Source organism: Onthophagus taurus, chromosome 6, assembly GCF_036711975.1.
Source record: "Onthophagus taurus isolate NC chromosome 6, IU_Otau_3.0, whole genome shotgun sequence".
NCBI lineage: Eukaryota > Metazoa > Arthropoda > Insecta > Coleoptera > Scarabaeidae > Onthophagus > Onthophagus taurus.
The window spans coordinates 27,503,791-27,518,978 of NC_091971.1; the positions used below are offsets into that span (position 1 = coordinate 27,503,791).

The following is a 15,188-nucleotide window of genomic DNA, read 5'->3' on the forward strand; positions in this document are numbered from 1 at the left end:
AATTTTAATTCATTAAGAAAATCTAGCCACTGAGAAGAAAGATCTTGAGGTAACGCACAATCCCAATCAAGCTGACATGTCCACAATTCTTGAACGAATATCTTTGCGACAATCACAATAGGAGAAATCCAGCTGAGTGGATCAAAAATTTTTGATATTTGAGACAGTACAGTGCGTTTTGTAATAACTCCATTATAAGAGGGAAAAACTTCTGAATTAAACAGGAAATAATCGTTCGGATTTATCCCAACGCAATCCTAACGTACATGAAGTAGTATCGAGCACCAGAGCAGCATCTTTATCAAGTTGATCTTTTGACAATTGGTTTAGCACTAAATTATTGTTGGACATCCATTTTCTTGCTACAAAACCAGCTGATTTCAGAACATTGTCAATCTGAAGAATTTGAGCTTTTATTGTTTCTAAGTCATCAGCTCCTGATATAATATTAAAATAATTATAATATTATAATTATATTGCTTGCTAGAGGTGAGTCATGGATGCAATCAGTTGACAATTCCTTGAGACACCTGATCGCCAAGTAAGGGGCACAAGCTAAGCCATATGTTACTGTAGCTAACTGGTATACTGATAATGGTTGATTTTCACAATCTCTCCACAAAATTTGTTGAAATTTACGATCATTTGGATGGACAATGATTTGACGGTACATTTTCTCTATGTCCGCAGTGAATACAAATTGATACCGCCTCCAACGCATTAAAATATCTGAAAGATCGTTCTGGAGCTTTGGGCCTATATGTAAATTGTCGTTAAGAGATTCTCCCAACGATGTTTTTTGGGATCCATTGAAAACCACTCGTAGTTTTGTTGTTGTGCTTGTTTCTTTGATCACCCCATGATGAGGTAAAAAGAAGTGAGGAGTACAAAATGATTGATCGTGTGGTAGTTTTATCATGTGACCCAAATCATGATACTCTTTCATAAAAGATAAATATTCACTTTTTAAACTAGAATTTCGTTTAAAACGATTCTCCATTGCAAAAAGAACTTTAGATGCTGGAGTGTACGAATCACCCAAATCAATAAGAGTAGTTTTAAATGGAAGTCGCACGATAAATCGTCCTTCTGAATTTCGTTGATAAGTATTCTGAAAACACTCTTCACAATCTGATTCTTCCTTACTGAGAGCCACCGTTGATGTTTCGGGTTGTTCTTGTAGCCAAAATCGTTGAATCAACTCCTTTAATTCAACATCAAGTGTGCACTGAAAGCCATGAACTGGAGAATGAAATCGAGTATTGTTAACAGGACCAGACAATATCCAACCTAGCTGAGTTTTTTGAGCAATAGGTGCATTAACGTCACCTTTTCTGATTCCATTTTCAATGATTTGAGCGTATATGTCTGCTCCAAGAATGACCTCTATTGGTTCTTGAGAAGAGTAATTAGGATCAGCGAGCGGTATATTTTTAAGATGATCACAGTTTGAGTAATACAAATGTTTAGGTGATAGATACGACGTGAGTTTTTTAAGAACAAGTGCTTTAGTACTAAATGTTTGATCGGGGTTTGAGTGCGATGAAAAATTGAGATTAATTACTCCTCTTGAGTGTCCAGCTTTTTGAGCACCAATACCAACGATTGGAATATTAGCATTACTTCTTGAAATGTTTAACAACTGAACCATAGCTTCGGCAACAAAAGAAACCTCCGAACCTTGATCAATTAAAGCACGTGCCATGAAGCGTTCTCCCAGATCGGTTATAATCGATATCATAGCAGTAGCTAATAGTACAGATTTATTACAAACGACGTGTGTATATGCCATACAACTTTGAGACGAAATTAATTCTGATGAGGTCGGCGAGATCGTTTCTTGTTGAGATGATGATGGTTTGATTAACAACTTTTGATGAAATGTGGTTTGGTTATTGTGCAACGTTGTATGATGTTGTTTTTGACAGAGCTTGCATCGTTTTTGAGTTTTACAATGTTTCAGTAAATGGGGTCCAAGACAATTAAAACAAAGACTTTTAGACATGACGAACTCTTTACGTTGAGCTACAGGTTTATTAAGATATTGCTGACAAGATGTAATATAATGGTCACCTTTACAGCATGAACAATTAAATAATGATTGTGAAACATGAGTCTTAACTTGGTTTAAAATTCTAGAGGGCACCACATTAGATGCAGGTTTACGATGACCAGATATTTGCTCGATAGCTTCTAAAGCATGAATTCGTCCAGTGATAAATGTTTCAAGCTGAGAAAATGTAGCAGACGTTGTTTTATCACCAATTGACTTTTCCCAATCTTTCAAAGACTCTATATCGAATTTATGAACGACCATAAAAACGAGAATATGGTCCCAATGTTTCACAGGGCAACCCAACGTTTCTAAAGCACCCATGGATTCTTTGACCTGACCGATTAGTCGTTTCATTTCATTAGAAGTTTCTTGCTTAATTGAGCGAGCGTTAAAAAGTGAAGATAGACGCGAATCGATTAAAATTCTTTTATTTTCATATCGAGATACAAGTAGATCCCAAGCGTGCTGAAAATTGTCGCTACAAACTGCGATGTTTTTTAATAATTGAGCAGGTTCATCAGATAAACTCGTTTTTAGGTAATGCAATTTTTCAACACCAGATAAATCGTTATTGGATTTCACCATCGAAGAAAACATATCACGAAAGTTACTCCAATGAGTATAATTACCTGAAAACTTTGGTAACTCGATCTTAGGTAAATTATAATTACGATTGCTTGATAAAGATTGAGAAATTGATACATCTTCAGGATTATTCTTTTTAGTAATTTCATCTAAAAGATCGAGTATTTCCCCTTTCACATTATTATATTGTTCCTCACAATTGAAATAAAGATTAGATTTAAAATATTGATTATCTTCGTTATCAGTTTTAACTTTCAACAACGACTGATGCTGCGATTGAAATTTATTCCAATTAGAATCCAACGTATCTAACCTACTACGAATTTTTCCTTTTGTTATCTTTGCAGCGCCCAGTTTATTCAAATTATCAAACGCTCGTGTAATTAATCCAAAAAGTTCGTTCTGATGTTCAATAACAGCACTTATGGATGACATGATTGAAAGAGAAAGTAGACAATAAATCAAAACGATGATAATCCACAATAGATCAATAGTAATAGTATTACGAAAAGGATCGATTGATTTTTTTAAAAGTTATATTCGACAACTTTAGTAACACGTGCGCCACGTCAATTAAACTGGTTTACGATCCAAAATTAGAATACTCGAACCACGCGGGCGATCCGGCTCGAAGGACCAAATTTTATGTTTGATAAAGATTTGAAAAAAAGTTTTTGTTAAATAATCGGCTTGAATAAGTTTATTACTTCAATTAAATAACTCTGGGTTTAAAATTATACAAAAAAGTGTATTCACTTGAACCGTTTAAAACAAAATTAAATTAAACGAAAAACAAAATAAAAAATCCAATTCTTACAATAAATCCAACGTTTAAGAGATGTACACTGCACAATAAATTTATTAATAATAACTTTAAACGAAAAGATAATGAGCACGTGATAACGTCGCAAACCACCCGAACTCTTCTCTCTATTGGTGAGTCTGACTCGAAAAATGGTTTGCGTTTGCGCACCATCAAAAAGAAAAATTCAAACTTTTAACACGAACCATTACTAAAATTTACTATAGGCAGTGTTAGAAGTTGCGGTAAACACTTTAATTTCTCGTCGATCATGATTCTCGTACTAAATGAATTATAACATTAACAGGATAAGACTGAATGAAAATATAGCAAAAGAAACTATATATACATATATTTAAGAATAATAATAATTATAACACCTTAACCATTTAACCTAACATAACCTAACCTAACCTAAGGAAGAGGAGGAAAAATGGTTACCACTCCTCTTCCTCTTCCTGCTCATCCCGCACTTCATACGGGGGCGGAGGCGCTGCAGGTGCCGGTGTCGGAGGTTCTATCCCAGTCGAACAATGGTGTATGTGCATGTTTTGAACATGCACCTGCCCTCTCACCACTGCCGACTCTGAGACAATACCGTTTACCTAAGAAGATTATGAAATTAAAAACGTGCAAAAAAGATTATAGATATAGCCTACCAACTGAAACAGGGTATCTACTTTTACCTCCAATGAAGCAACTCTTCGCTCCAACGTGAGCACCCTTGTTGTTGCTACCGGACATCTTTTAGCTAGGAAGGGAAGTTATTAGTATGTAAAGAAGACAAAATGAATTCTGCTTTTTTCATTTCAACGGTTAATGTTGCAACGGTGATGTCGAGTGACGTTGTTAAAGAGTGGTTAGAACTCGACGGCAGCCCTTCCCTAAACTGTGAAAGTTCTCTCAAAGAGGTCTGCAATTGAAGTACCTTTGCATGAAGGTCTTTATAAAAATTTTGATACAAAATATTAATTTCGGTCAAAATCTCCCCTTTGGTTGTTTCTACTGCTGCACACATTGCATTTGAAAAAAGGCTGGCAGGTATATCGGAAATGACTGAAGTAGCGGGAATTGTGTCCACCCTTAAGGTTTGTACTTTCGGGCTTAATGAGGGAATTTCGATGGTAGGAATGTTTATGTTAGTAGAGGGAGTGGGAATCGACGAAGCTTTAGAAGAAGAAGCCTTAGAAACAAAAGCTGCATTAATAGCTTTAAGGTATGTCCGGTTTTCGGTGCAGTGTTGGGATACCGCCATTAAAGAAAGAGCGTCGTTGGACTCATCGCCGCTAGCCACTTCCGAGTGTGTCACTTCAACCTTTGACAGAGTCGCAGGTTCAACTGACACACGCTTGGGTTTGGTACTTCGCGAACGAGCACGGGTCTCCCGTCGAAGCTCTCTATACTTATCTGGCGGTAACCACACACCTGCACCCTTCTTCCGGTGTTCACGGTTCCCCGACTTTCGACGAAGTGAAAGTGAAAGATGTTTCACATTCTTATCGTCGCTTTCGAGGAACCTGCGATGTTTGGAAGCGCCGTAGCTTGCTGCACATTAGATTCTACGTTTGGATCCATCGGCTGCTCATTAGGCTGCACGTTTGGATGCAGAGCCTTCTCAACAGTCGACATATTCAACAGGTTTATGTCAAAACTGTTTAACAGAAAGGATTCCTGGCTGGCGAAACCCGGAGCAGTTAAATCAATTTGACTAAAACCGTCTTGAGACATCTTGATAAGAAAAGAAAATTAATTTATTTTATTTTAATAAAAAAACATGTATACTTACATCGCTTGATGAAAAATACAGTTGCACGTTAAAATCTAACTGCAGAGGGTGCTTGTCAACAAAGTGCTGAATGATAGGATATGAATGATAAAACGTTCGAAAAAATAAAGTTATGCTTACCAACAAAAGTTAACTTGAAAAATAGAAGGAGCTATAGGAACGAAAAACACAAGATTAAAAACAATATATGCCAAGAAAGATTTCAAGAATTTTAGATTTCCCCCACTCCCATCCCTACTCTTCCATCTCCACTTTTGGGAGGAGCCTGAGGAGGAGCATGGGAGGAGCATAGGAGGAGCTTCAATAAACAATCCTTTTCCCTTTTTCTTTTCTCTTTTTTTTCCCCTTTTTTCTTCCTTTTTTCCCATTTTTTTCTTCCTTTTCCAATTTAATACTTTTTCAATTTACAACCCAACCCAACCCTTTTTTCTTTTAACGAGGTCGGGGAAAATCTGCTAAAAAGACATCTGGCCTGGGGTGTTGGGCGGCCAGATAGTGTGGGGTTGGGGTCGAAGACCCCGACCCACTAAAAACCCCTTTCCTCGTCTTCTCTCTCCGGAACCGCCCTTCCGGGCATTTCTTCGTCTTCACTTTCTACGGTTTCGCTCTCATCTCTACATCTCTCTGTTACACCAATCCATCAATTTCATGTCGGCCCTCGTCCCCACCATTTCGATAGTTATGGTATGAAATGGTAAAAAAAAACAAATCTTCAACTTTTTGAAATTCATCACAACATAAACTTACCAGGCCTAGGGGGAAACATCCCCCTCTCCTCCTCTTCCCCTGGACTTCTCCTCGTGATATGGGTTATGCGATCCGGTCGAGGGGGAAACATCCCCCTCTTCTCTTCCTCGATCCTCCTCGCTATGCACCTCCATCGCGCTGCCATCCGGCTCCCTCTCTACCCGTTCTCTTCTCCACTCCTCCTCCTGTTTTGTCTTCATAATGTTTCTAAGGTACCCTCCGATTTTCTCCCAGGTCTCGCCATCGGCTAACATTAGTGTCGCGATGTTATCTTTGGTCACCGTTTCCCGACACACTTCAAAACACCTCGTCCTGTCCGCCGCAAACTTCGGGCAGTGGAACACCGTATGTTCTGGTGTATCCACTAACCCACAGAACCAACACTGTGCAGATGATGCTTTCCCGATCTTACATAAATATGTTCCGAAAATACCGTGGCCCGTTATCACCTGTGTTAGGAAGTAGTCAACTTCCCCCCACTTTCTCTCCATCCATGGTTTTACCTTCGGAATAATGGTCCTGGCCCATCCATCATACTGATCCCACCTATTCTGCCATATCCTCATCAGATCTTTCCTTATCTCGCTCTTGCTCTCTCTCCCTCTTTCGTGTAGGGAGACTCTTTCCTCCACCAGCAGGTCCATCGGTGGCATACCGGCTATCACCTCGACACTTTCTGCAGAGACCGTGCAATATGCTGATGTTATGTTTATCGCTAACTTCCTGTTTATTGCGTTAAGCATCTTCCTGTAGCACTTATATTTTAATGCTCTACTCCAGGTGGGCGCAGCATACAGCAAGACGGACGTAACCGTAGTAGCTAGCAGTTTCCTTTTGCTGCTTATCGGTCCCCCCACATTTGGCATGATCTTCCTAAGTATATTAGCCATCTTCAGAGCCTTTTCCGTGATCTCCCTGACATGCGCCGTCATTCTCATGTCCTTATCGAGATAAACCCCCAGGTATTTTACCATTGGTGAACTTTCCACCGTTTGGCCTTCAATGACAACCTTCATTTTTGGCACCTTTCGTCTTCCTTGTAGGACTACCACTTCGGTCTTTTTGGCCGCCACCCTGATTCCCATCTCGTTTAGTCTTCTTATGACTCTCTCGCTCGCGTAACAAGCCTTGTCCTCTACCTCTTCCTTGGTTTTCGCGCATACGATGAGGGCAAGATCATCAGCATATACCACTAATCTCACTCCACGCTCCATATCCATTCGCAGTATTTCGTCATAAAATATATTCCACAGCGTAGGGCCCAGTATCGAACCTTGTGGAACCCCGCTGTTGGTCTCCCATACTGTTCCGTTCGGAGCCACCACTTCCCTCTTCGACAGGTAGGCTTGGATCATCCTCACAAGGTATCCTCTGACGCCTCCTCTCTCCAGGGCGCGTATTATTCCAGCCCATGGAGCAGAGTTAAACGCATTCTCAACATCAAGCAAGATCATCAGACATAGGTCCTGGTTCTTAAGCGCCTTCTTTTTGATATCCTCTACCATTCCCTGGACCCTCCTAATCGCGTCCACCGTCGACCTTCCCGCCCTGAACCCATATTGGTTCTCGCTCAATAGCTTTTTGTCCTCTATTTCCTCGTTCAGCCTGTCCCGAATGAGAACTTCCAGGAGTTTAGCCATGACATTTTCTAGGCATATAGGCCTATACGCGGGGTTCCCCTCTACATCCTTTTTTGGCTTCTGTATCAGGACTAGATTTGCCCTTTTCCAAACGTTTGGGAAAACGCCCTGGGACAGACACTCGTTATAAATACTCAAGAACGTCCTCTTATTTCCCATAACACTGGCGATCAGTATTTCAGGTGTTACGTTATCCGGTCCGGGCGCTTTTTTCCTTCGTATCTTCGTGATTGCCCTCTCAAGTTCCTTTATCGTGAAGAGGGGGATCTCCAGCGTCCAAGAGAGTGCCATATTCCACGCACAGTCCTCATGCTTTGGGAACAACTTCATCATCTGTTGCTGTATTACCTCATCGCTTATAGTTTCTCTCTTCCGAAGTTTCAGCTTATTCGTACCTATCAGGTAAGCCTTTCCCCAGATATCCTCATTCAACTGCTCACACAGTTCCTTCCATTTCAACTTCTTGCTCTCGTTTATCAACCTTTTCAATACTTTTTTCTCCCTCTTCCAGCATACCTTCATTTCGGCCAATTCCTCCGTCATACCTGTCCTTCCTCTCACTCTCGTTATACCTCTTCTTAACTTATTGCATTCCGCTCTTTTGCCTGCTATCTGGTCATTCCACCAGTACACTCCTGCATGTTTCCTATTATTACTTCTCTTTTTAAATACTCTGTTACATTCCCTAGTGATGCTTTCGGTAATTTCGGATGCATTTATTTCAACGTTGTATCGGCCTTCACATTCCTTCGCGTATCTCCTCAAAGTCCCCTCAGTTACTTTCCATCCCCTATGCGATACTTTCGGTTCCGTTGCATTGCCTATCATTTCAAGCTCAAAACGAATTGTATTATGGTCGCTACAATTCTCTGTATCTTCCTCTACTCGCCAATTAACAACACTCATGCAGATATCTGTCGTTGAAGCTGTGAAATCGATAACCGATTTCCCTGCAGCTCCCCTAAACGTAGGGACCGCACCCTCATTGATCCCAACCAAGTTATTAGCCAATAGCCACCCTTCGAGCATATCACCTCTCTGATTTATTGTTTTCGATCCAATCATTCTATTCTTCGCATTGAGATCTCCCCCTATCACAACTCTTTTCCTCTTGTGCTTGATATATATTTCCATATCGTATAACAGCTTTCCAAAGTCTTTAATATCCCCATTTGGCGAAAAATAGCAAGACACAAAACAACAACACTGAACCTCCACACACACAAATCCACATCCTCTAAAACCACTTATTACTCCCAATAGGGAGTTTACTTCTATAAAAACATCACAGTTACTATCACAGAAAAATTTATCCACTAGCCTTTTATTTGGTTCACAGCCAATTATCACATCCAGGTCTCTCTCTGCCACAGCCTTCGCTACTAGATCATGTGCTTCCCTTACTCTATTAAAGTTCAACTGCAGCACCCTTATTATTTCTCCCCCGTACTCAGCCATTTCTCTTTCGTCGGGTTCGCCTCTATCGTACTTATCCATTACGTTTGCGTATGGATCGTCTTGCAGCGGTAAGTGTCTCATTAAATATTTTGCACTTCCCAGATCCGGCCTTATGTCCTTCCTCCTTGCATAGCGGACATGCTTCCTTATTTTTACACACCCCCTGGTCGTGATTCTCCTTTCCACATTTAAAACACAGCTTGGACCTATCAGTATCCTCCTTACAGTCCTTAGCCGTATGCCCATATCCCCAGCAACGGAAACATCTCTCGAGTTTAATTCTTCTCTCGATGTAACATCTTGTGAGCCCAATTTTTATAGGACCCCCTCTCATCAGTGTCTCTGCCTGCTTTGTATCCATGGTTACTGTTATGGCCTGCGTATCGTTTCTCATAGGCCTCAGTTCGCTGGTCTGCATGTCCATATTTTTCACTCCTAGAGCAGCTTCTATGGCCTCCCTAATCTCCCACTTCTCCATACTCGCATCCATACCTCTAATATGCAGAGTGTCCGTTGGTTCCCCAAGCCTTCTTGCTTCCATCTTTTTTCCTGGCATCGTTTGTATAGCCTCTTGTGCCTTTTTAATCACCTCCCGGATCACTATCTGTGGTAATGAGTACTTTACCATCTTTGGTGCTACGTATGCTCTTAATCGCATTTTTTACTTCTTTTTCTCCTCCTAGTAGCTGCCTAATTTGTTTGACGGAGTCTTTAAATGTCCCCTCACCTGTTTCCACCACCAGGGCGTACGTATTCCGTCTGTTTTGTTCCTTATTGGTCTGACTTAAACTGTTCGGTACGTAAATATATACCTTTGTTACGGTCTCATTTTTGTTCCTTTTATTTTCCTTTTAATGTTGTTTTGCTCCTTGTTTATGTTTATTTAGTGTAAGATAAAGCTTGATATTATTGATTTTTTTTTTTGCAGTTTAGAATATTTTGTTTGTTTTGTTGTGTTTCAGGGAGAGAACGCCAAGGGTTGATGTTGTTGAGAAAATTTCTATTTTTATTTTGTACCAAATTTTGGTTTAGCTTTTGAACTTTAGATGGTAGGGTTAGAGTAATTTAATTACACAATTTTGTTGGTTTTTTTTTTTTCTTTCTTACTCTTTTTTATTAAAGTTTCAGAACACTTCATTTAAATTTTGCTATTTTTTTTATTATTATTTCGGTTTTACGCGAATTATTACGGTGTCTGATTTGAGTTCCGAGTATAAGTTTGACATGTTGTAAAGTATTTTTTTTTGGAAATCCTTGAAACGGGTATTTAGGCTATTGCCGGAAATTGTCACGGGCACTTGATAATAAACTGCGAATCGTGTTAAATGTAAGAGTGGTTAAAGTTGTCTTTTATACGATATTTTGGAACAAATTTTTCGTTAGTCGTAGACAGTTTCGCATTTGGCGGATTATTCACTCAACATTCATTTGTATACATCTATTTATCTATCGGATTTCCCGGATTAAGAGAAACACGTCGTTTTCGTATGAACTTAATTTAGCCTCGTTAACAACTGTGAGGTAAGGTCTTACCGAAATTATTTTATTTTGTTAATCTAACTCACTTTAATTGCTTACTTTCATTTTTTTTTTTAATTCAATTTTTTTTTTTGGGAATTTTTTTTAAAAAAAAAAGAAGAAACTTATTCTAACTTAAAACTAATGTGTGTAAATGGAATTTTAGGCGGCAAGTGTACGGTATAATTTATCCGTTATCGAATTATCCGTATGATGTCAACGATAATTTATCTTCAAATACCTCGTTGAAATTTTGTTGGAAGCCATCTTGTAGTTGGACCTGTAGGAAGATTTATTGTACCATTTTTTTGTTGGAAGAAATTTGGTTATATTCAGCTTATTTTTTTTTCCTCAACCATCAACCTGACGGCTATCTCCCTAGGATCAATTTTGGACACAAAAAGGTCAGAACGTTTGAACCATTGAATTTTTTTTTTAAAGAAAACAAACACGTTCCAAAGTTTAATATCCTGGAATCTATTTAATTTCATTACGATCTTTAATATTGTTTCATTTCAATTAATTTCATCAAATATCATTTTATATAATTGTTCACTATAGTTTAAAGTTATTAAAGTTATTAGTTATTTAGTTAATGATAAAAAAAAAAAACAATTTTGTTATTTACATAAATATTTTTGCCTCTTGTAAGGATTTGGTTGTTTGGGATTTTTTTTGTTTCGATTTTGAATTTTGTTAAAATTTTAAATTGCCCAAACATTGAGCTCATTGTCGTCGGGGAATTGCGCGATCAATTTTCAAATTCAGATTTTATCAGAGTTTATCATTTTTTTTGTTGTACTCTCAAACAGAACGACATTTTATTTTTTTTATATATATATATATATCGAGCTTTATCTGGACTAGTGTTGTGCTTTTATTGTACCTTGAACCTATCCTAACCTCGTATTCCTCGTTGGTGAATATCGTGGGGTTAACGAGGTGGCGCCTTAAAAATATAACGAACCTCCCCGTCTCCATTGGGTCTGCTGGGTAACCACGATAACAACTTTTTTTTTATTTGGGTTAAGGGCAATATATAGATTTTTTTTTTTATTATTATGTTTTTTTTTTATAATTTTTTTTTTTATCCAGAAAAGTAGGCGTGTCACCTTAACACCTGATAAGTGGAAAATTTGTTCCAATATCTTTCTGTATCTGTCTATCTTTATTTTGTTCATATAGTGCACCGCAACCTCTTTATTGTCTCCCACCTCCTTCTTTAGGAGAACCAGTTTATTAAAGAGGTCCTCCTCTGTACCATCAAACTTTACTTTTACAATTTTTCGTTTTCCTTCCATGGTGTGTGTTCTTGTACCGATTTTAAAAGACTGCTCCACGAACTCAATCTCCTCTGTGATTTGCAGGAGTTCCGGAAACCGTTCCTTAAAAAGCTTTTGTATACCTTTTTCCATACTAACATCGTCCTGTTCTGTAATCGTCACTTTCATTACGTTATTTCCCGTATCTAACGGATTCCCTGTTTTGACTTCAGTATTCGTGTATACTTCCTCCGCCCATACGAAATCTCTGATTGCCTCGAAATCGCTGAAGCTATCAGTTAGTTCTATGTCAGTCAGCACTGAATCATCCACAGTTTGCGTGCTGACTTCTCTTGTTTGTACTCTCGTTTGCACGTCTGCATCAAACATCATTTTCTCTACTGATTCAAATCTATGCTTGTTTATCCATTCCTTAACCGTGTCCCTATTTATAACGTCCACCTGTCTCGTAAGTTTTGTGGCGATTTCTTTAACCTGCTTCTCCGTATTTTGTTCTATATGCCCTTTAAGTTCGGCTATCAATTTACTTATGGCGTCCAACGCTTCTTTGAGCACGAAGGCTTCAGAACATTCCTTCTTGACATATGGATCTTCCTCGTCTGTTATGTCAATCGAGGTATCACAAACCGTTCTATACGCCGATGTGACCCCTATGGCAAGTCTTCTATTTACTCTCTTTAGCAGGTTTTTATATTTAGTATGGTTCAAGGCTCTCTGCCATGTCTGTGCGGCGTATAGTACTGCCGATTTCGCCGCTGTTGCCAAAAGTCTCCTTTTGTTCGATCTTGGGCCTCCTGTATTGGGCATAATACGCATCAAAAGGTTGGACATATATGTTGCCTTGTTTGTGACTTCCACCACATGCCTAGTCATCGACATATCTTTGTCTAGATACACTCTCAGATATTTTACTGTGTTCGAGCTAGTTATCTGTTGTTCATTTAAGGTTAGTGTTATCTCTTTTATTTTTCTCCTCCCCTGAAGTAGGATTAACTCGGTTTTATGTTTCGCAATCTTTAGGCCCATCTCCTTCAACTCCCTTGAGATCATCTCCACGGCATGCGTCATTTTCTCTTCTAAACTCGCTCTATCCCTGCCTTTCACCACCAATGCCAGATCGTCGGCGTACGCTATTAGCTCCGCGCCTTGTTCCAATTTTAACTTCAAGATTCTATCGTAAAACAAATTCCACAACAGCGGGCCCAATAAGGATCCCTGAGGTACCCCGCTTGTTACGTCATACGTCTTATCGTTTGGGGCGATAATTTTCCTATTTGATAGGTACGATTTCACCATACGGATTAAGTAGTCGCTAATATTTCCCTCTTCCAAAGAATGCACGATTTGTTTCCACGGCACCAAATTAAAAGCGTTTTCAATATCTAAAAGCACCAAGACGCAAAACTCCCTATTTTTCAAAGCTTTCTCTTTTATCTGGTCGACACTTTTCTGCACTCTCTCAATAGCGTGTATGGTGGATCTCCCCTTTCTATATCCGTATTGATTTTCGTGCATAAGATTGTTTTCATTTGCCTGTACTGAGAGTCGTTGCCTTAACAGGCTTTCCTGTCGAATGAGCTTGCCTGTCGCATCCAGTAGACATAGTGGCCTGTATGCTATGGTTTGTCCAGCTTTTCTCGGCTTTTCGATCAAAACCAACTTCGCACTTTTCCATATTTCCGAGAATATTCCTTGTGCCATGCAACTGTTGTAAACTTGTAAGAACTCCTTTGTATGTTTCGATACCAGCAGTCTAATTACCTCTGCTGGAATAGCGTCTGGACCTGGAGCTTTCTTTTTTCTTAGATTCCCTGCTGCGGCTATGAGTTCTTCTTCCGTGAAGGGTTTTATTTGTATAAGGCCCCTACTGGGCTCCCATACAAAAGTGTCATGATTGGGAAATAATTTTCTTACTTGCTCCTCAACTGTTCTTCCCTCAATGTTGCCTCTATTCTTTATCTTTAATCTTTTTGTTATTATCTGATAAGCCCTTCCCCAGACGTCGTCTTCCACTTCTGTGCAAAGTTTATTCCATTTCTCTCTCTTACTTTTCCCAATAAGTTTTCTCAATTCTTTTCTCGATCTCTTGTGCTGTATCTTACCACCAATATACCGGTTTATGACTTAAATTTTTTCTGTCTCCTTTAATGTAGTGCTTTTCACAAAGCCTCTTTATGTTTCGTATCAAGTTTTCCGGAGTTCTAAGTTCTTTTTTTTCAAAGAGAGGAGTTTCATCTGTCATCATCTTTTTTAAAGCCTTTTCCGAGGCTATCCATTTACGGTTCGTTTTTATTTCTCTACTGACACTCGTATAGTTCTTCTCAATTGTAAATATAAGGGTTCGATGATCGCTTAAGTTCTCATTTTCTTCGTCCACATACCACTCGCTTACTTTCCTGCTTAGATTTGCAGTAGCAGCCGTAAAATCTACTATTGATTCTCCAGCTGGCCCGGAAAAAGTTGGAGTGTTTCCTCGGTTTAAAAACCCAAGCCAACCCAACGCAACCCAACCCAACCCAATGTATACATAACATGTATTCATTTAGATTAACTATTTTTTCTTTTAAATTAAAACAACTTTTTACACTTTTTACAATCTTTTATTATTATTATTATTAATTTACAATCTATAACTGACAATGTTTATATACTAAACCTTACATAAAGAACAATCCTTTCTTGCCGATGGTGGACCATCAATATGCGTTTCCCAATGAGGCAAATTATAATGTTCAAAACACGGCAGCTTGCTTTGTAATCGCTCATCGTTTCTATACTTCAACGGTAATTTAAACCAAACCGCCACCAAATCTAATGGCTTTACTTTATTGATATAATAATCGATTGGTAAATAACATAATTCGTAGTTTTTAATATTCGCAAAAGATAAATCAGATTCGTATCTTTCCATAATATCTTATTACGACTCCTTTAGCGTGTCTTTTGTCTAGCTGTTCATTCACGAACTCGGCAATATCATCAATATCGTACGTTCCAACAGGTACTATTATATTGTTTTTAAAATGTCCTGTCTTATCTTCGTATTGGATTACGTTGTTGTTTTTATTAACGTTTGCTAAACTATTAAACGTTTCGAAATTCAAAAGAGCCAACTCGTAACTACTAAATTCGTTCAAATAGATCGGAGGATTAAAATTACAAGTCAATTCAGATGACTTTCCAGTCAACGTAAATGTATATGTCGTGTGTATTGCTTCTTTCTCCATTACTTATGAACGTCTAAACGTCTCTAGACTCTAATAGATCCTTTTATTACTTAGAAACTTCAGACACAACTGTCCGCAATTTTGAT

At 38.7% G+C, this 15,188-nt stretch overlaps 2 protein-coding genes across 2 annotated transcripts; both read right to left on the minus strand.

Moving 5' to 3' along the window:
* Positions 1-216: 216 nt before the first annotated feature.
* Positions 217-3,076, minus strand: LOC139430158 (uncharacterized). The gene is made up of 2 exons (XM_071196813.1): positions 481-3,076; positions 217-437 (listed from the first exon to the last, which is right to left on the minus strand). Exons 1-2 carry the CDS (start codon positions 3,074-3,076, stop codon positions 217-219), a joined length of 2,817 nt encoding a protein of 938 aa, XP_071052914.1.
* A 6,029-nt stretch (positions 3,077-9,105) lies between these two features.
* Positions 9,106-9,732, minus strand: LOC111420061 (uncharacterized). The gene has a single exon (XM_023052967.2). It carries the CDS (start codon positions 9,730-9,732, stop codon positions 9,106-9,108), a length of 627 nt encoding a protein of 208 aa, XP_022908735.2.
* Between the last annotated feature and the right edge of the window lie 5,456 nt (positions 9,733-15,188).